This window comes from Pteropus medius, unplaced genomic scaffold, assembly GCF_902729225.1.
Source record: "Pteropus medius unplaced genomic scaffold, Ma_sr-lr_union100, whole genome shotgun sequence".
Lineage (NCBI taxonomy): Eukaryota > Metazoa > Chordata > Mammalia > Chiroptera > Pteropodidae > Pteropus > Pteropus medius.
Genome location: NW_024349801.1, coordinates 8,353,308 through 8,375,878, shown reverse-complemented (window position 1 = coordinate 8,375,878; position 22,571 = coordinate 8,353,308). Strand labels below are relative to the sequence as shown.

The following is a 22,571-nucleotide window of genomic DNA, read 5'->3' as shown; positions in this document are numbered from 1 at the left end:
CCAACCCCAGCCGCTCGCGGTCTCTGAGACGCATGCGCCACCCGGCTTGGACGGGCCCATTTTCGAAAGTTTTAGTGGGGGAGCGAGTCCACCGGAGTATGACAGAACCTAAACAGCAAAACGAACCAACAAGCCAGATGTCGTGGCTGAGATTAGATGCATTTAAACAATATTCTCTGCTAGGGAGAGTAACGTGAGAGCTCGCTGAGTTTTACTTCTGATGCTCTCCCCACACGACCCCCTGCACTGGTGGTACAGTCCAAAGTTTGGGTCCCAGTGGGCGGGGCTCGAGGGCAGCAGGAACTGTAATTGGCGGCTTTGAAGGCGCAGCGGGCGGGAACAGCTGCTGAGGAATGAGTCCGGCGGGCGATGTGGGCCGGTAAGAGACTCCCTTGCGGCATGGAATCGGGTGCCGGAGGGTGGCGGGAAGCTTGAGGAAGCCAAATCCCAGGCGTGTAAGGAGACTTTTTCGCGACTGCCGCTCGTCCCAAAGTGCGGGATTGGCGCTTGGTCTTTGCTGGAGTTGGGAGACAAAGACTATAAGGTAGGGGGCTGAGGAGAAAGAGGGCAGTGACGCTTGGTCGGACGTCACATCCGCCCGTTGTGGGGCGGAGTCTTACGTAATATGTGCGTCAATGCTGGCACCGCCCCAAATTGTCACGTGATCGGCTACCCTTCTATCCCAGCCTTACTGTTTTTCCCAAAGTTAAGTGTTTCGATTTTTTTAACCTTGGCTTCCGTCCTTTTTCGTACATTTCGCCTCTTGTGTTATTCCTTATTGCAGCTCTTGAGTGTTGTAGATCTACAGTAACAGATCTGAAATTAAAAGGGCTCTTTTTTGGTCATACGTACATTCGACAAACATCTTGAGCACCTACTATATATATGGCAGGCACTGAGCTGCTAAATGCTTGGAAATAATAAGAAATTAGATAATCACGGAATTAGAAGAGTTCACTCAAAGGTTTTCCAGCTTTAATGGTGAGACTGAGTGTGCTTTTTCTAACATAATTCTTTAGAACAGCTTTCTGCGAGCTTTACCCAGAATTGAGAATCATCGGAGGCACTCTAAAAATGCAGAATCTCAAGCTGTACTCTGTGACCCTCCATCCCCAGTTTAAATTGATGGGGCCCAGGAATCTGCATTTAAACAAGCCCACCACCCCCACCAGTGTTTTCGATGAGAGAAATTGGTTTGATATTTCACTGACTGTTGGACCCTAATCCTCCCCAGGTTGTTTATCTCCTCAGTACATTGCTTAGGGAAAGAATCTAATACTTTATTCCACAAGTGTTTTTCACTTAGGGAGATAGCTATGTATAAGACAGACATAGTTCCTACCCTAGCGGAGCTCGATAAAATACTGTAAAGCAATAAAGTAATAAGCAAGATAATTTCAGATAGTTCTGTAAAAACAATAAGCAGTAGAAAGTGGGGAAATAATTTTAAACTGGAGTGGTCCGAAGAAGTCTCTGAGAAGCCATCTAAAATGAGACCTGAATTACAACAAAAGTTACCTGTGAGTTTGAAGAACCTTGCAGGCAGGGGCAACTGCAGATACAGTGGCCCTTAGCTAGAGGAATCGTTTTTTATTAGAGGAACTAACATGGCAACATAACGAGCTCAGAAAGCCAAGGAGATAGTAGTAGATGATGGGGAAGGAGGCAAGAACCAAACAATACAGGGCCTTGTAGACCGTAGGAGTTTGGTCTTGACGTTAAGGCAGGTTGTTCCTGTATCTGGACAAGTAAACAAATCAGGCTCAGTTTTCATGATCCTAAGTCTGTTCTCATGAACTTAATTCAGTTATTTTTCTAAACAATTCCTAATAGCTGCTCTTTATTTTTGTTTTAACTGTCATTTTCAGTATCTTTTTAAAATAAAGTCCACTGTATTTTTTTGTAAGTTTTCGGTGGTAATAAATTATATGCAGTGTTCAACAAACACTTAAATAGTAGAAATAAATAAAGCCAGGATTCTTGTAAGGGGATACTACTCTGTTTGTCTTTGGAAATCCTGTAGTTGTGGTGACAGCAGATAGGATTGACTAACTACTGCCTCTTGTCTTAAATGTGGACATCAAGGTCTGTACTCTCCTTCCTAGAAGAGGCGAATAAGGGAATTTAAAGTCTGCATGTATCCTATTTAATCTTCGTTTAGAAATAATGCTTGCTTGTTTTTTTATGCTCTATATTTTGAGAGAGAGAACTATCAGTGAGAGGGAGAGAGAGAGAGAGACCCATCAGTGTCCCCATATGAGGTAACAGGGTTGAGAACAGCTGTCACTCTTGGCCTACAGCTTCTGCCCTGAAGGAAGTAATAGAAGGGCTCAGAATCCCCCTTCCTTACACCAGTAAGTTATGCTTTGGAAGATCATTACCCTATCTGTGGCTTAGGGAGCCACACCAGATTTAGGGCTTAAAACCTTTAGTCGAAGAATCTCACCATCAGGTCTGGGACATGAAAAGTGAGGTAATAGGTCTATGTTAACTGGCAACGCATTAAAGAAAGAGACTGCAATCCTCTCTACCTCTAGCCCTTAATGTTTCCAGTAAGCTCATAAATCCAGGCGTTGGTTCAATATCTCCACTTGGAGTCTAACAACCTTAAAATTTCTATGTTCAAAATGGAATTCTTGAGCCTTCTACTGCCTCCCACATCCTCCCAGTCTTCCCCCATCTCAGGTAGTAGCAGCTCCATTCTTTCAGTTACGTAGTAAAAACCTTGGCATCATCTTTCACACCCTGCATACATCAGGAAATCCTGTGGACTCTCTCCTAAAAGTATATCCAGAATCTGACCTCTTCCCACCACCTCCACTTTGGTCCACTGTTATCTCTCACCTACATTATTACTGTAGCCGCCTAGCTGGCCTCTCACTTCCTCTCTTCCTCCTAGACTATGTCCTCGGTACAATAGCCAGATTGATCCTGGTAGAAAACCTAAATGAGAGCCTGCCTCTTCTCAAGACTTTCCAGCAGCCAGTTTCTGTCAGAATAAAAACTATGATGCCTGCAGTGGCCCTCAGGACCCTTTATGATCCCTGACTTCACCTTCTCATCTGTGCTCCTCCCTTTGACCTCCCTAGAGGCCTTTATCTTCCTGTTCCTTGAAGGCCACAAAGCATTTGCACCTGGAAAGCTCCTCCACCAGCTAGTCACATGGCACACTCTCTCTTCAAGGATTGGCTCAAATGTCACGTTTCTGAGGCCTACTCTCTCCGCCCCTACCACCTGCACCTCACTCCCAGCCTGCTCCATTTTCACTAGCACTAGTTCCCTAACACACTCCATTTTCTCTTCAGTACTTACCACTTTTAACACATTTTGTGATTTTCCTATTGCCTCTCGCTCCTAACTAGAATGGACTCTCCATACTGGCAGGGATTTGTGTCTTTTTGGTTAAAAATGGCAGTGCCTAGAAAAGTATTTGGCATAAGCAGGTATTCAGCAGTTTGTTACATGAATCAGTAATGAATGAATGATTTACTATCATTACCACCAAAGATCAAAATACTCTATTCAAAAAAGGAGAGAGCACTTATTTTTAAACACTCTAAAGCATTTAAATATACTGCTTAAGGAGAAAATAATTAAATCCTCCTGTTGAAACACTCTTTGCAGATTGCCTGAGAAAAGATAAAATAAACATTTGGGTATCTGACCTACAAATCAAAATCCCGGCTAAAAATATGCTGAAAAAAATTCACTGTTAAGTTAAACTTTCATGTTTGGTCAATACTTTGTTGTGCTGTTTTGTTTTTATTAAAGTGCCAAAGGGATGGATGAAACTGTTGCCGAGTTTATCAAGAGGACACTCTTGAAAATCCCAATGTCTGAAATGATGACAATCCTAAAAGCCTGGGATTTTTTGTCTGAAAATCAACTGCAAACTGTAAACTTCCGGAACAGAAAGGAATCTCTTGCTCAGGACTTGGTTCTGCTTTGTGAGGTAACAATGTTCAAAATGGTTAACCTTGAACATCATGCTACCCACTTTGTTTTTTTCTTTCTTTCCTCTCCTTAGTCCAAAAGAGATTTAAGGCACCTGCTAAGCTGTAAAGTGATGAGGGCTAAGAACTACTATAGTGAAGAAGATACTAATTTTTAGTCAGCTTTTTTACCTTATAAAACAGCTTACAAATAACTGGGAAAAACAAGTGAATACCACGGGAGAAAAAAAAACACAATCAACACAAGTTTAAGTAATGAACAGTATTCTTTTTTTACCTATCAGATTGTCAAAGATGAAAAGATAATACTCAAATGCATTGGTCAAGTTATGTGGAAAGAGACACTCACATGTATTTACTTATTTGCTTTTTGTTTTAAAATGATTTCAGGCTTTCAGAGAAGTTGCAAGTAAAGTGCAAAAAATTCCCATATTCCAGTATACCCTTCCCTTAGTCACTTTTAAGTAAATATACTCTATGATCCAGCATTCCTACTTCTGGAAATTTATATGAAGAAAATCATTTTAAAAAAAGATATTTATATAAATATTATTGATAAACATTTATATATGTAGTTATTATATATTTATATATAAAGATGTTAATTAGTATTGTTTAAAAAACAAAAAAATTGGAAACAACTATACATAGGAGATTAGCTAAATAATAATACAGCCACATAACAAAATATTCTTCAGCCATTAAAAATAATAAACTAGATCTCTGTGTGCACATTGAAAGAAACTATGATATGCATACATATAAATATGTATGTATAGAACAGTGGTTCTCAACTGAGATGATCTTGTTTTCCAGAGGACACCATGTCTCACCAGCTGAGATGATCTTGTTTTCCAGAGGACATTTTTGTTGTCACAGCTGTGGGAGTAGGGTGCTACTGGCTTCCAGTGGATAGAGGCCAGGAATGCTCCTTAACATCCTAGGACAGCTCTTCCCAACACAGAATTATCTGACTTAAAATGTCAGTGGTGCCCAGTTAAGAAACTCTGTTGTAGAGGAAAAGAAACAAAACAAAAAGTTAAATGTGATAAATGAGTAGATTGCAGGAGAACAGTTGTTAGTGCTTGTACTGACTCATGAATCAGAAGGTATATTTGTTACTTACCAGGAGAGCATAGTTTGGAGACAGGTTGAGAGGTTGCTCTTCGTTCTAAGCAATATGAAAATGTGCTATAAATGGGGGAAGATCAAACCTATTGCCATGTTTACTGAACGTTTTATCCTCTCTTTCAGGAGAACTGTATAAGTCTCGATGATGCAGCCCTTTTAGACATCATTTGTAAGTTTTAGTGATTTGTATTTACATTTAACCAATCCAGTTTTATTAGAGAGGCAGTTTTGTATGTAAGGGTTCAGATTCTGGAGATGGGTTGACATGGTTTAAAATCTCAGCTCTGTCACTTACCAGTCTTGTGTCTTTTGCCAAGTCATATTGCCTTTCTAGGCCTCAGACTTCTAAGTAAAATGGAGATAATAATAGCACCTATTATAATAACATTATATTATGTTATAATAATAGCACAGGACATTGTGTGGCTTAAATGAGATCATGCTTGAAAGGCTCGTAGCACAGTAACTGGCATATAATAAGCACATGGTAAACATCTGTTAGGCTTTGTATTAATATTAACAATTGAAAATATATTTCTGAGAATTTGTTCTTATTATGGTGTAGCTTTTAAGGAATGTAAGGATTAAAACTGACTGGGCTTTGCATGTGGTGTGTGATCCAGGGGACTGAGTAGGAGGAGCACACATGGTTCTGGGGTCTGTATGTGCAACTAGAAGGAAAGTGGAGGCCCTTGCTGAGATAGGGAACACTAGAGGAGACCAAGTTTGTCACAAAGATCACGGATTAGGCTAAGAGGTGTTCTATTTGAGGAAATGTCTTCATTTGCCTTGCTGTTTATTGTGAATTTTTACCTGATGTTTAATGGAATCATTTACAATCAAAAATTTTAATTTCCATATTATATAACAGCCATATTCAGAGTTTAGCAGGCCATCTTAACTCAAACACAGAACCAAGGAAGAAAATAACAGGAAAGAACAGAATCCTTTGGATGCTGTCTCTTGGGCAGGCATTGCATTGTACCTGCTTACACCTGTTTTATGCAAAACTCAGTAATCAAGAATTGTCAGGCCATTGCCATATATGGGGTAAGAGAGGGAGACGGAGACACCAAACCACCAAATAAAGGGGGGAAAAAGACATTAAACTGTAGGAAGGACAAGAAGAGTAATAATTACAAAAAGCATGGCAAGTTGGTGCCCTTGAGTGTTGGGGCCAAGATCCCATCTTTATAGACTATAGAACACCTTGGTACTAGGTCCAAAGATAGAGATGGAGGTCAGTGCAGACAGAGGTCAGCACAGGGACAGAGTAAAACGAGGATGCTAATGTGGTAGGACTGAATTCAATAACTTCCTAGGTCCATTTTTACTCCAAGGTACTCTTAAATTTGTAACTCCTGATGGGTGTCTTCTGTATCACACATTCAATCATCAAATACATACAGAATCCTTGTTTAATGCCAGCCAGTGCCTAGACACTGGGAATACAACAATGAACAAGGCAAAGTCCTGTATTCCATAGGATTCTAGTTGTGGAGACAAGCAGTTTACAAATGACCATCTAAATATATAATGTGATGTCAGAAAGTGATAAATGCTATGTAGGAAACTAAAAGCAGGGCAGGGTGATCAGGGTAGGCCACTACATAGGTAACATTTTAGTAGAGACTAGAATGAGGTACAGGAATGAGGTGTGTAAAGAACTAAGAGAAGAATACTCCAGACAAAGAACAGCCAGTGCTTAGGTTGTACATTTTTATTCAAAATATAAATTTTATGTGGATTAAATTTACTCCAGACAAATAAAACAAGTAATTCTTTATGACTTGTCATTTTCTCTACTTTCATATTATTGAAAATGTATATTTATAAGCACATTACTTAAAAGTTCTATGATATAATAGTAACAAGCTCTTCTTCCCTCTCTCAGATACTCAATTTCATCGGCACCAGAAAGTATGGGATGTTTTTCAGATGACTAAAGAACCAGGTAACTTTGTCCTTATAAACTGAACATTTGTATTTGATATTTTAGCAATTTAAAAATGAATAGCATTATGTTCCTCTTAAATCTCTTGTCTTTTAAAATGAGGTGATTATTACTCATTTACGGGAAAATAAGAAATATATTTGGTGGTGCTGTGTCAGAGGTACCAGCAGAATTTGTGTGATTTGATCATTATCACTCTTTGAGGTTATACAAAATGCTCACCTTCAGAGTTTTTGCAAATGTATTTTTTTTTTAATTGAAGAAATGATTTTAATTTTTTTTCCCTGACTACCTCCCTGCTCTCCTCTCCCTTCTACCCCCTGGTAACCACTAGTCTATTGTCCATGACCATGAGTCTCTGTTTCAAATGTATTTATTGAAGACATTGTAGCTCCTTTAAATTTTCTTGATTTTTCTTTTCACTTTGACAGGTGAAGACACTGACCTTTCCGATATGGAACAATTCAAAAGTTCATTTAAGAAAATTCTTCAGCGAGCATTAAAAAATGTAAGAATGAAGTTTATCTGAATTTTCATGAAATTCAATTTCATGGCATCTATACACTTAAAACTTGCTACTACCCTGGTTGTATTTTTGTTTGTAAGAATTTCAATGAGTAATATTCCACACTATTGTAATCTATACCAAAGGCAAACTCTCATTACGAAAACTTTCCTTTCCCCTCACCTCTCAATTCAGAGACAAATGCTGCTTTCTTAAGAGAAACTCTCTGCAGTGATGGAAGTGTTCTGTATCGGCGCTGTCCTGTACCTAGCCAATAGTCACATGTGGCTACTGAGCACTTGACATGTAGCTAGTGTGACTGAGGAACTAAAATGCTAATCTTATTTCACTGTCATTTTAGTTAAATAGCCATGGGCATCTAGCGGCTACAGTATTGGTCAGTGCTGCTCAAGAGCACCCACAGAATCTTTTACCACCATTCCATTTGCAGAGCACCCCCTTAGTGCTTGTCATAGGTTGAGGCGATTGTTTTCACAGCCTTAGTCTGCCTTAATTCTCCTTACATATTAAAGACATGCCAAAAGATCTGTCACATTCACCATTCTATGGCCGTCCTCTCTAGTGGTGTTCCCTCTTTTTTCATACAAACTCCTTGACCTGTCTTTCCATCTCCCTGCCTCATCCTTGTCTGTAACTTCTGTCAGACTTTCTACTTATCCAGTTGTCACTGAACATACTCTCTCATCACCTTTTTTATAATGACCCTTCTCTGTGTGCTTTGAATCCATCCCCTTCATCCTCGTAGTGGTTTTTCTCTGTTCTCTTATGTTTCCTAATCTCTTACTCTACTGATTCCTACTCTACCGCTTATAAACTTGCCCAGTTCTCAGTAGAAGTACATCCATTCCCCATGCTCATCCTCACATTCTGTTCTTTCTACCACCACACTCCTGGAGGGAAGTATTTGTTTCCTGCTCCTAGTGTGTCCACTGGCACCGCAGTGCTGGCCCCTCTTCACCGTGCCCCTGTCACCTTTTTCCAACAGGGGCACTGCTTCAACCGAGTGAGAGCGGCTGCCTGCAGGGGTCACCTATTCTCGTCTGTTCCTCTCAGGGCCAGCTCTGCCCCTGCAAGGGAGGCCACCCGGAGTAGTTCTGCCAGCAATCACGTGGACAACTCTCCCTGACTCTGCATTTTATTATCCAGAGGGCCACTTGCCCACAGATAGGAGCCAGTCACCAGTTTCTTGGTCATATGAGTTATATGTTGGCCTCTACTTGCCAACTCTTTTGCCTTATTTCTCAGTTGGTTCAGAAGAACAGAGGAGAGGGGTGTTATTTATTGGCCTTCTTCTAAGACTTCCCCAGAAAGACCCTTTGAAAGGGTAATCCATCCTTGCTGTCTTCATGCTTAAACCCCTTGCATTCTGACTACTGCCATTGCTGCCAGATTAACACTGAGTTTTGAAAGAGAGTGGTTCTCACAGTGTGATCCCCAGGCCAGCAGCATCAGCGTCACCTGGGAACTTCTTAGACATGCAAATATTTGGGCTCCCAGTCCCAGACCTACTGAATCAGACACTGTGGGAGTGGGCCCAAGCCCTCCAGGTGATGCTGAATCAAGTTTGAGCGCCAGTGATATTAATCACAAAATCCTGTGGCCTGTTCTCTTTCAACAGTCATGCTGATTGCAAACACCTTTTGTGCCGGGCCCTATTCTAAGCCCTTTCCAATTACTAACTCATTGCATCCTCCTCATGAAGCAAGTTGGGTCACACAGCTGATGATGGCAAAGCCAGGGTTAAACCCAGGCAGGTAGTTTCAAGGCCACGTTCTTAACATCTACACCGGGCAGGCTCAACTCTCTGCCATGTGCCAGATGTTGGGGCTAGAAAGATGTACAACATCCATTTCTCATGCCTGAGGCCACACTCTCAGATAATAGACAGCTGAATCCGCCTGTTCCTGAATCTCTGCCTTCTCCTACTTGTCTTCTGCCTATCCTAAACTGCTCCTGCACTGTCTCCATAACTGACTCTTTCCCTTTACTCTGGAGCATCCCACGAGGTTCTGCACTCAGCTCTCCTCCAATGAGGTTAAGCTACCGGAATTTTCTTTGGAGAAAGAAAGGATAGAGTAATTTATAATTTCTTTCAGAAGCTAATGTATTGTCCCAACACCATTTGTTGACTAATTCAGCTTTTTCCCCTGGTTTATCATCATTGGATTCTTCAGATTCATTCATACCTTTACAGCTTATTTTCTACCCTTGATTTGCTTCTCATGTTCCAAGATCCACTGCCTGCCTCTCATGTGTCATTGCCTGTGCTCTACACTCCAGCCAAATTGAACTAATCCTTGAGTTCTTGAACTTGCCATAGGCTGTTTCCTCTCTTTGGAACAACTTACACAACGTAGCCTTTGCACAGTTCATTTCTCCCTATCCCTCTGACCTCCACTTAAATGGTGCTCCCTCGGAGAGTGCTTCCCTGAGCTCTGAACTGGTTATTCCCTGTCACCGTATTCTTCCCATTTTCTAGCTTAACTGTCAGTTTTCCCGTAGGCTCCCAGAAGGCAGAACTCTGACCATCCTGCTCCCTACCGACACAGGCAGGGGCTCAACAAAGGCTGGGAAATAAATGAATTGAGCACATTATGTGCAAACTCCCCTATTCCTTTCATCACTGTCGTTTTGCAAAATATTTTAATAACCATTGGGGCAAGCCCACTGGCCCCCTACCCCCAATTACTGTTCTTTATCAAAAATGTCCTGACTGTTCTCCAAGATGAACTTTAGAATCATTTAATCAGATTTATAAACAAAACAAAATCTTCAGAATTTTGAATGGGAGTACATTTAATTTATAAATTCATTCAAGGATAATTGTGAGCCAAGAGAAGGTGTCTCCTTTTTTTATCCGTTTATGAATAAGCACTTTTTTCTACCTTATTCTTAAGTTATTTTTTATGTTATTTGAAAAATAGTCTTATGAAATTATAAACTTCAGAGATGAAAGGAGAGTCCCATCTGAACTGTGGGTGTGGCACATACAGCTGCTTTTTTTTTTTAAGCAAAGCCTCATTGGCTAGCTCTCCATAAATGTGGATTATGCTCTGGACCCTTCTAGAACCAGCCTTTTTATGAAGTTAAACATGACTGGCTAACTCGTTTTGAGAAGCACTCTTGGCAGCATTCTCACACTATTTCATCCAAAAACAAGAAACCTAGAGAGCTGTGTTTCTGCTCCAGTTCAGAATTTATCTGCATCCACCTCAGTGCCCTTTCCCCACCTGATGCCTTTTTCAGGCACCAGGAACTTCTGTTCTCTGAACCCCATCCCTCCCTGCCCCTACCATTCATGGAGAAAAGAGTCTGAAATGCTAGTGTATTTCCTCCTCCTTTCATTCTCATGTACTTCAGTTGTTACATTTCTTCTCTTTTTATCACTGCCCAGTTCCAAAAGCTTTTGCCTCCTGAATGAATGTCAGGCAGACCAGCAGGGGAGGCTGAGGGAGTAAAGGAGTTTTTTTACGGGTCATATCTGTCCTGTTTGAAAGGCCAGCTAGAGACTGATGTGCTGTGTACACTATAGGTTTTAGATGATGAGGATGAACAAGTAAAGCTCCTGTGTTTTCTCTGTCACTTGTTCTCCTACCCTGAGCTGGCAGACATGTCCCGAGGACTCCCAGCTCATCTTCACTTTCTTCCTCATAACTTAACAACCAGATAAGCCCACTTTCCCAAAGGCTCATGGTGATGTCATGCCAAGTAGAATCCTCTGGTGCTTAGGAGTGACGAGGACTCACCTGCTGCTCTAGGACAGGCATTTTACCCTTTTTTGTGCCAAGGACCCCTTCGGCCATTAGTAAAATTTATGGACCATTTCTTGGAAGAGTGTTTTTAAATGCTATAAAATAAAATAAAATACATAGACTTATAAGGGAAACTGGTTATAATAATATATAGTTATTAAGGTATTAAAATACTAAATCATGATATAGTAATGCATGTGCTTCTTTATTAAGACAAATAATCTCACGGTAGGTCCAAAAACAACTAGTTTCAAAGTAATGGGTGTAAATGATATTTCTGAGGCATCTGTAAAAATTGTAATGTGCTAAAAAAATAATTGGGGGATTTCTATGTACAGCACAGTAACAGATCCTAAAATTCTACTATTTCATTGCTTACCTTCACAATTGAAGGAGACGCTACAGTTAGAAATTAGTACAAATAAAAATGTAATTTTTATACCAAATTCGTAGATGCCCTGAATTCTAACCATGGACTTCAGGGTAAGAACTCCTGCCCTCAAATCAATTAGATATAGAAGTTAGTGTGGGGAAGTGCACTAAATGAGTGATGGATAGAGCCTGTGGTTCAGGAATCTGGTCCAGAGGCTGAGAGAGAGAAAGAGACAGAGACAAAGAGAGGATTGCAGGCACCTCTTACCAGGTAATACTATTCAAAATAAAAGTTCTTGAAAAACTTACAAAGAAGAGACAAACTAAAAATGTTTCCATTGTAAAAAGGTAGCATATTTATTCTTTTTTATTCCTGTATATCATGTAATAGAATAATGATAGACTGTTAAATATGTTAATAGTTAAATATGTGGAGATTCTATGTGTTGTAAGCATCATTTGATTCTTACATTAAACTTTTTTCTAATATGTTCATTAGCTTGTAGGTGGTAGCCAGTTACTGACAGTTTAGAGAGTGGGATTCATCACCTAGTTAAGCTTGAGCATTATTAATCTGAGCTATCGTCTATGAAAAATGCATTATCCTAGCTGTTATAGGATGATATCTAATGAGATAGTTTCTTCACAAAATAATAATTTGGGCCCCACTTCTTCAGGTATCTTCCTTACTATAAGAATGTGAGCTGTAGCACCTGAAAGCCAGCTGGGCCAGGATTATACTGACTCTGTGGACATCCTTTACTCTTAGCCCATTGGTTTAACCTTTTTTGGATTGTAGACACTTACAGAAATTTTGATGAGTGATACAGCACCACTCTCCAGAAAAGTATACACTTAGACACGTACATCCAACTGTGGACCCAATTTAGGGAGGTCACAGACCTTTAAGCCCCTCCATGAGCACTCACAGTATCCTCATTCTGGGCTAGAGGGACTACCTGAATATGCTGACTGCTACCAGTTTTCTCCCTCTAATAAAAATGTGCCCTCCATATATTGTTTTTAATCTTGATTTTATAGGCATTTTCTGCTTTGGTAATGTGACACAAAGAGACTATTCAGAATAAGACCCTGTCTTCTTCCATTCAAGGCAGTAGAGGTCCCTGAGCCCTGTTGGGGCCATAACACTGTGCTGCTCACTTGAGGGAAGGTCAGATAGCTCTGTGCCCTCAATACCCAAGACTTGAGAGTGTTGTTTGTCCGATGCACCAAGGGAAAAGGAGCCAAATAAAGAGTGGGCAGAGTCAGAGTAACTGCTTTCTTTGCTAATGACTGTAGCCATGTTACGATCTGCATTTCCTGGAATAAAATACAAGAGGGAGGAAATAATGAGACATGGGCCAGCCAGCTACACTTGTCTCAAGTGTCCCCTTTCCAGGGTCTGAGCACCAAGGGGAAGCTGAATCACAGGAGGGTTAATAATCTAGGAGTTGGCTACTGAATTTCAGACCAAGCAATTTTATTTAAAAGTTTAGAAAGGTCTATATTTTATCCATTAAGTGGAAAGCAAGTAGAATTTTCTATATTCTTAGCATGTAACTTTCCTTTAGAGTAATTTTTAGCATCTGGACTAAATGCATGAAAGCATTAGGATACATGTATTTTTAGGCCCATTACTACATAGAAATATTACTATTAAATTTTATAGTGCATGCTAGGTCTGTGCTCCATGGTAAAAAGGCTTCATCATAAAATATTTCATTTGTAAGGCTGCCTTCATAAACTCTTCCAGGTGGAGGAACACAGCTTTTCAGGCTAAGCCCAAGAAATTATTGAAAAATTTTTATGTAAAACTCTGATTGGAGGTTTAAATTTTTTTTTCTTCCGAAAGACTCTGCAAAGCATATATGTGTCTTTACAAACAACCACAAAATATTTTCGTGAAGATTCCCAAAACATTGTAATGAAAAGTTGGAGAAAATACAAGACTGTGTGCAAGATAACAGTGATATCCTTCACCGCTAAAAAGCATGTGTTGTTGGTGCCATGAGATTTTAATTAGGAAATTTAAATATTTTTTTTTTTTAATAAGGTGACGGTCACCTTCAGGGATGCTGAGGAGAATGCAGTATGGATTCGAATTGCCTGGGGAACACAGTATAGAAAGCCAAACCAGTACAAACCTATTTACGCGGTGTATTATTCCCAGACTCCATATGCCTTCATTTCTTCCTCTCGGCTGAGGAGCAATATACCCCTTCTAGGTCAGGTATGGAACCAATTACTATTGCTATAATAATTTATTATCATCTCAGAGATCTGTGTAGATTTAAGCTGCTTAATACGTACTGTATATACAATGCAACGTGTAATGCTTGATTTCCTAAAATAAGGAGCAGAAAGTGTTGTTCTTCTCCAAATGGGGAAGTGGCATAAGTGTGGTTGGGAGCTTTTCATTGTCTTTTAATCTAGAGGTAATGCATGCTTAATGTGAAAATTCAACCAACACAGAAGTCTAAAGATAGAGTCTTTTAAAACTTTTTCCCAATCTCATTCACCCGAAATAACTATTGTTAACGGTTATGTTTTTTCTTTTCAGAAGATGTTTTATTACAAAAACTAGGGTAGTTCATAGTTCCTGGCTTTTTTTTACTAACATTGCCATGTGGTTACATATGTTATTACTCACTACTTTTTCATGACTGCATAATTTGCTTATCAGTGAACATGATTTTCATTTGTAACCATTTTCCCCACATTCTGTACTCCAGAAGACTGCTTTAACATAGGAAGAGCCTGCTTCTCTTTATGGTTGTGACTTCCCAGCATCTTTCCCCAGAATAAGCCACCCCCAAATTTGCCTGGTGACTACTGCTGCTTTTACTGTATATTAATCTTCACAACTGCAATGACACCTCACTTGGTGCCAGAGCTACCACTTTAGCTGGTTGTATGTGAACAGCTCCACCTTCCTGGCTGTCATCTCTAGTACTAAGTGGAGCATGCACTGCAGGGTTGTGCATTCAAAAGCTGTAAGATCCCAGCAGGTGGACTTGCTTATTATTTAAATTTCTTGGCTGTTCACTGAAATGACAGAAAGATTTCTACTGCGGCTGGCTTCTACTTCCCTTTAAAATTTAACTCTGCTTCTTTTCATTTGGGATCGCTTCTTCTCTTTATATAACGGTCATCCACTTACAGCCAGATGAGTCCACCCTGCCACAGCAAAAGTTAATGTTCATTTCCATTCTGTGTCTTAAGGCAAACTTATCTCTACCCTCTAGTTCCAGGTAAATATTGTATTAATCCTGTTTCAGTCTTATAACTGGTTTCTCCAGATAATGGGAAGCTTTTATAAATTGCACTTAATATGTACTTTTTTCATCAATATTTGTCCTAAAGCATACATATTTGCATTTTTGTTTGGCAGTATCATAGTAGTATTAGATTACTGGTATTCTAAAATGGCAGCAGTTGAGTATTCATTGTTTTTTTCCTAGTCTGAACTTTATTATAATTCATAACTTTAAACAGGATCACATTTCTAAAAATGGTACAAAATACTTTGCATTTATGAGAATTTTAATGCCATTAGCCATTTTTTTGTTGTTTTTTTAAGATGAGTAACAGGTCATGAGATTACATTTTTCTGGACTTATTTTCACTCTTAAGTGGAAACTGTTCACTTATTACAGCTCCTATATTGTACTGTGACAACTATTAAAAATACAGAGATGAACATAGTAATCCTAATAGTCTTGCTAATTTTCACTCCAAGGCACTGACAGTTGCTAGCAAACACCATCGGATTATGAAAATGGACCTCAGAAGCCAATATCTGGACTCTCTTAAGACTATTGTTTTTAAACAGTATAATCAGGTAAGCCAATTTTCTCTTTCACACATGACCTAAAAGCCACTGAGCAATTGGGAAAGTCCACCTCCAACAAAAAAAGATCACTTCAGGTATTATTGAAGTAAATAAAGCTTATGGTTAATATGAAAGGAAACAAAATAATTCCTCACTATCATCTTTTTATAATTGTATTGTGTTTTATATTCTTCATTAGTCATTGGAGTCTATGTGATATATCCCAGTTTCCAGATGAGCTATTCCAATTAGAATTTTTCTTTAGAATAACTTAGCACTGTTTTTACATCTAATTATATTATTCTGTTATTCAAGAGAGAAGTAGAATTAATTTTTTGTCCCATCAGTCAACCAGGTGATAAAGGGTTAGAATAAAGGAGAAAGCATTGGTTTATTAAGTCCCACAACTTATTTGTTAAAATTATTTAAATGCATTGTTTCCCTTTAATGATAACAGATCTAGCCTTACTCACAGGATCAGGGTTATTTTTTCCTCTGCATGGCATGTGTGCTCATATGTTCAGATTCCTGTAGGTGGACTATTAATGCTCTGTGTATATCCTTGAGCCCTTAGATATATTATACTTATGTATTTTCATTTGTTCTAAGTAGAAAGAAGTGATGGTTCTCTGCAAGCCTATCTTTAAGAAAAAAAAATCTAACATTAAGAAGTTAGATAATGATTTTCTCCCATAGCAGCCCCCACCACTTGCCACCATCCTTCCATAAAATTGATATCAACTGTTCTGCTATGACAGTTGTATTCCTAGGAAAATTCACATTGTCAAATAATTATAAAAAACTGGCTTCAGTGGGGGAAGGTGAGAGAATGGGCTTGAGAGGTTCAGACTTTGAGTAGGAAAGTTATTTTTCAAAACAATCTCAGTGTTTTAGGGTTATAAAGACAGCTATAAAGATGAAACATCACATTGCAAACAGTGCTTTTGATTCCTCTAGCTTTTGCACTCACCAACTATATTTCCAGATATGATAACAAAGTAGAGCTTCTCACATAAAACAGCCATGTTGCTGGCCCTAGCAGTCTCTGAATATTGTGTCCTGAAATGCTCAACTCAGCCTAGATATAGCCACAAACCTCTTTTTGTTGGAAAAAATAAAGATAAAATTTGACATACTTTTATGTACGAAAACCAATTAGTAGCTGTACTTCAAGGTGTTAAAATTAGGAAAACATTCACTTTTCCTTTTCCTTCCTAGACCTTTGAAACTCACAACTCTACTGCATCTCTACAAGAAGGAAGACTTGGGCTAGATATAAATGGTATGTGTGTTCTAAGATAAAAACTGAAATTTGAAAGTACATTTTAAAAATGAAAATTTTCCTATCTCTTAGCAATGATTTGACATAAAATGAAATGCTACAGCCATTATGAACTAAACATTTTTACGACTTTCCAATGGCACAGGAACTGCTGTGTATTTCATGTTAAGTAAAGAAAGCAGAATAGAAAATTTTGCATATTTTATAATCCCAGTTTAAATATAATCTTTTTATTCACTGAAAAAATGGCTAGACATAATATATTAAAATGTTAACAGTGCTTATTTCTGTGTGATAGAATTATGGGTGGTTTTTATTTTTTTATTAGCCTATACTTTCCAACTTTTCTATAATAAATTACTACAATCAAGAGAAGAAAAAGTAAACATTATCTTTAAATTATGCAAGCAAGTTGAAAAGTTAGGAATGAAAAGAGGATACTTTAAGGATGAAATATATTTCTAACAGCTGTTTCATTTGAAATCTTTCATCAATAGTGGATCCAAGGATCATTCATGAAAACAAGGTAGAAAAAGATAGAGTCCAAAGAGTGACTCAAGAAATTTTCGGAGACTATGCTCAACCAAGACTAGAATTTGCACAATACAAGGTAGGACGTTCCTGTAAACTAACTACAGTTTTCAATGTTTTTTTTTTTTTTAAAAAAAGAACAAAAACTTCAAGTGGAAACCGGTTCTAAGAAACTGTTTCTTATTCACTTGTCACTTTAATTTTGTATATATATGAGTTAAAATAGACTTATTATACTTAGTAAGTTCCTCTGTTAGTAAAGAAGACCTTTGGAAATTCTGAATTTGCTTTTTCATTTCATTTTTCATATTAATTCAGTTATGTATAACTGGCTGTGATCTGTATTTTTGAGGGGGAAAAAATGTAGGCTATACCTTTCTAGCCCATCTACACCTAAAACAATACTTGCAGTATAGTCGGTGCTCAGAAATACTTATTGAATAAGAGTGAATAAATAAATCATTAATAGCCTAGTTGCATCACATGGAGAAAAACCAGTAGCCTAGTCAGAACTGTAAACCTAGCTCATTACAGAAGTGTGCCACTGCCCACCAGGAAGACCAGGTGGAGGGCAAGCCCACTGCCACCATGAGAAGAATTCAACGTTCATATCATGACCTCCCAACCTAATACTCATGCTCATATTCACAACACCCTCCTTCCCCTAAACCTTCCAATAAAATTTTTCTGCTTAATACTCTCTACAGCTACAGGCCACACTTTAAATCTGCCATCGATTGGCTCACTCAGGCCCAATACCTATTTGGTTTGATATTTTTTTGTGGGAAAAGCTGACTGATACCTTTCAAGTTTAATTTCCTGAATGGCAGGTTTTAATGCAGTTCCTTTAAACAGCTCATACTGTGAGACAGTGGTTCTCAAAGGGTGGCCCCTGGACCAGCAGTATCGGCATCATCTGGGAATGGGTTAAGAAATACAGATTCTTGGCTCTGCCCTGGCCCTACTGAGTCAGGAATTCTGGAGGTAGGACCTGGCCATGTGGTTTTAGAAGCCCTCCAGCTCAGCAGTCCCCAGCCTTTTTAGCACCAGGGACTGGTGCTCCTATGAGAATCTAAGGCCTGATGATCTGAGATGGAGCTGAGGCAGTGATGCTAATGCTGGGGAGTGGCAGCAAATACAGATGAAGCTTTGCTTGCTTCCCCCGACCCACCCCAGCTGCTCACCTCCTGCTGTGCGGCCCGATTCCTAACAGGCCACAGACTGACACCTGTCTACGGCCCTGGGGGTTGGGGACCCCTGCTCTAGCTGATTCCGTACACTAAAGTTAGATAACCCCTGATGGAGAATACATAAGATTTTATCAACAAAACTTCCCTTTACATGCATCTTAAAATGGCTCTATTCTGTCAGTCGAGTTGTACATGGATTCATACCTGCTACTAATTTTTCCCTACCTTTTCTGTTTTGAAAAAATGTCAGACCTTCAGAAAACTAACAAGAATATTACAGTGAATATTCATTTCCCCTTTGCTTCAGTTTCCCAATTATTAACATTTTACCACAATTGCTTTTTTTCTTTTTCTTTCTTTATTCTAAACTATTTGAGTTAGTTGCAGACATCACTCACCCTGTACATACTTTAGCATACAGCCTCTAAATATGAAGGATCACTTTAAGTAAAAAAAAATTAAACTCTAAGAGCCAAGTAGCATGATATTAAGAAATCATTATTAATTTTTTATGTGTAGTAATGTTATGGAGGTGAAAAAGAGTCCTTTTTAGGTCTCTTTTAGATACATACTTAAATATTTACAGATGGAACACTATGGCATCCTGGATTTGCTTCAGAATAATCCAATGGGGGTGGGCAATAGGGAACGGGAGGTAGGGTAATAAATGAAAAAAGTCTGGCCTCCAGTTGTGCTCCTTACTTATGAATGTCTTTGAAATCTTCTGTACTCAGAAGTAAAAAAGAAATCGTGGTAGTGATTCAAAAGACATGACATTATTGTATTGAAATGACAGATTACAAAAGATAGTGCTAATTTTCCCTTAAGAATGCAAAAAAAGAGCACCTGAGGATGGAACTGACATTCAAGGTCTCCTGTGTGTCAGGCACTGTGCATGCCTGGTATTTGGCGTGTGCTATCATTTGATATGCTAGTTGCCCTCTACATTTGCAATGAGCAAATTAAATGGTCCCCAACCCCATTGATCCCTATCTTGCTTGATGACAGAAATTAATGAAATGTGTAATTTCATTATATTTTGCCATTCCAATCAATATATTCAAGTCATTTATATTTGTTGACAGCTTGAAACAAAATTCAAAAGTGACTTAAATAGCGGCATCTTGGCTGAAAGAGAAGAACCCCTCCGGTGCCTAGTAGAGTTCTCTAGTCCGCATCTTCTGGAAGCATTAAAATCCTTAGCACCAGCTGGTAAGTAGTCAATTTATTTTACAAGCCAGAAGAATTAACAACATACTACATTCAATCCTCTCTTTGCTAATTACCTCTGAGCTTTCTCATGGCTAGCCTGCTATCCCATCCTGCCCTATATTGCAAATTCTGCTTCTGCACTTAATGGGGCCCATGATCCACACTCTGATCTTGCCCATTTTTAAATTCATTCAAATCTTTGCCCTGTGATTATTTTCATTTTTTTTTTTTTAATTCCAGGTATTGCAGATGCACCACTTTCTCCATTGCTCACTTGCATACCCAGCAAAGGAATGAATTATTTTAAAATTAAAGATAAATAAGATGTATGTGGTTTTGGAAGCATAGCATCTCCTTGACTATGTTGCATACCCATTTCAATTAATGGCTTGCTAGATAACTTCTGTCTAAAAACTTGTATTTTAGAAAGTAATCCTTGATACTGACAATTTAGAAATGTTCAATATAATTGTTGGGAATAATTCTTTCCTCTTCCACTGTGTGCTCCCTCTCCCCCATATCTTGCAAAGCATAGCAGTTGTGGGCCTTTAGGATGTGACAGGATATCCTTTTTCTCATTCCTGTCTCTCCTCGATCCTGGAACCTTGGATCACAGAAAAAAGCACCAAGAAACTACACCTCACTCAACTTTCTAGGAGAATCATGAAGTTAGTCCATTCAGGGGGTAGAGTTGGATCCACTGAGTTACTATTGCAAGAGGCAGCATATCATATGATTCAGTTATATAAAATAATAGTTTTGTTGTAAATGTGATACTTTTATAATCTATTTTATCATACGTATGGCATTCAAACTGACTGATATACCAATATGTGAATAAAGATATTTAAAAACTAGTACATTAGTTACTTTTGATGAAAACCAAAAAGAGGCTTAATGTACAGATTTATAAATATAATCAGGAAAAAAGAGTTAAAGTATATTTTATAATGTAATGGTATTTTCTACAGATTATAGGTATCTTATGTGAAAAATATGTTTTTAGATTTAATTAGCAATGGCAGAGACACTGACACTCCAGTTATCTCAGAGGGAGGCTCTGAGTCTGCAGAGGCTTAACAATGCTAATTTCCCTGTAGATTATAGTCATGGTTTAAAGCATCTATTCCTGTGTGCACACATGTGGCAGGCACTTCTGCTTGGTGCCTGAATGCCTGCATTAGGTCTGCACAGAAGGCCTGCATGTTCCTGGGTTGGTTCTCATGGACTCATAGCCCTTCCTGGTACTTGGCAGGGATGTACTAATGGAGCCTGAACAAGATGCTAATCGTCTATAGTGGAATTGCTTGAGGCTGCAATCCAGGCCCTCCCAGACAGAAGCTCCTGCTTTAGAAAATGAGAATACATGGAGCTTTTATCTGTAATGTGCTTGATGGTCCAGAGACACATTCAGTATTCAAATGGAATAGATGGAGCAGTAAATGTAGATCCAAGGACCTCTACAGCCAAAGGAATTTACTGCCTAATGTAAAATTAGGTAAAGGACTTGCTTCAGAATAATCCAATGGGATGTTCTATTTTTTTCTAATTAAGAATTTACCTAATTTTATATTAGGTAAGTTCTCCAAAACTGAATAATAGCTAACATTTATTGAACACTTACTATGTGGCAGGCACTGTGCTAAGTATTTTATATGCATTATTTTCATAACAATCCTATAAGGCAGGCAGCATTATTAGTCTTATTCTACTTAAGTGAATACCAGAGCTTAGGCTAGTAAGTGGCTGAGCCCACAATAACCACAACAGTCGGACTCCAGAGAGTGCACTCTTAGACACAATGCCAAAAGAAACAATAGCCATGGATGCTATCCCACACATAGATGTAGGGGGGAGGGGTGGCTCACAGTACTTTTTAAATCAGAATTAGTTCCTGTGATGGGCAGCATCTTACCCCCCTGCTCAAAGATGTGCACATCCTAATCCCTGGAATCTGTAAATATGTTACGTTACAAGCAAAGGGACTTTGCAGATGGGGAGAGTCCCTGAATAGACCCAATGTAATCAGGACGGTCCTCAAAAGTGGATGAGGAAGAGAGCACAGGGAGAGGTGACTACTGAAGAAATCAGTGGTGTGAGAAGACTCAACTCACCATTACTGACTTTGAAAAGCTGGAAAAGGCAAGTAAACAGATTCTTCTGTAGAGCCTCCAGAAGAAATGCAGCCCTGCCGACACCTTGACATCAGCCTAGTAGACTCATTTCAGACTTCTGACCTCCAGAACTGTAAAATAATGAGGAAAGAGTGAAGACAGGGTATATATAAAATGGAATTATTTTAACCAAGCTGCTAAAATTATTAACATGAAGGTTGAGGCATGAGGAAGGACTTTGTTCTGGTTCTTAACTAGCACGGGAACTTAAACTTTTTTTAACTTTCCAGTCCTGCGTCAATTCCTAGATTTACAGCTGAACCTCCAGATAACCCTCTGATTATCCCTGAAGGACTCAGGTATCCAGACCACCTGATTACTTCCTGAAGGACAGGTATTCATCCACCTGACATCTATCATTCATACTGCCTGACATCTGACTGATAACTGCCCTGGACCAATCCTAGGAGTAAGAATGCAGGACTGAAAATTCTCAAGAATGTAATTTTTACTATAAAAACTTATAACTTTTCTTTCTTCTTTGGAACACTTCTGGGTTTTCACCTAGCTGTATTCTAAATTTGCAAACTCCAAGATTCTTAAATATCATTTATTTCTAGCCAAAACTGCTCCAGACTCCGAGTTCATTCGACACTAACAAATCTGTGTTGTTTTAAGCGACTAGTTTGTGGTAATTTGTTACTGCAGCAATAGAAAACTAA

General features: G+C 38.8%; 1 protein-coding gene across 4 annotated transcripts; it reads left to right on the top strand.

Moving 5' to 3' along the window:
- The first annotated feature begins 307 nt into the window (after positions 1–307).
- On the top strand, positions 308–20,592 carry CENPN (centromere protein N). 4 transcript variants are annotated; one of them, XM_039888826.1, is made up of 11 exons: positions 308–379; positions 3,772–3,952; positions 5,208–5,253; positions 6,979–7,038; positions 7,470–7,546; positions 13,742–13,918; positions 15,428–15,529; positions 16,739–16,802; positions 17,300–17,412; positions 19,609–19,735; positions 19,976–20,592. In XM_039888826.1, the coding sequence occupies exons 1-11, from the start codon at positions 354–356 to the stop codon at positions 20,056–20,058; spliced, it is 1,056 nt and encodes a 351-aa protein (XP_039744760.1). In that variant the 5' UTR covers positions 308–353; the 3' UTR covers positions 20,059–20,592. The 4 variants fall into 4 exon arrangements, with proteins under 4 accessions (XP_039744760.1, XP_039744761.1, XP_039744763.1 ...); XM_039888827.1 differs by having other exon boundaries at positions 342–455; positions 19,976–20,219; XM_039888829.1 differs by having other exon boundaries at positions 372–544; positions 19,976–20,058.
- Positions 20,593–22,571: the final 1,979 nt, after the last annotated feature.

Coding starts and splice junctions, on each gene's coding strand:
- CENPN (XM_039888826.1), top strand. CDS start 354: ATGAGTCCGGCGGGCGATGTGGGCCG. Junction 380..3,771: donor CCGGCGGGCGATGTGGGCCG/GTAAGAGACTCC, acceptor TTTTTATTAAAG/TGCCAAAGGGATGGATGAAA. Junction 17,413..19,608: donor TAGAATTTGCACAATACAAG/GTAGGACGTTCC, acceptor ATTTGTTGACAG/CTTGAAACAAAATTCAAAAG.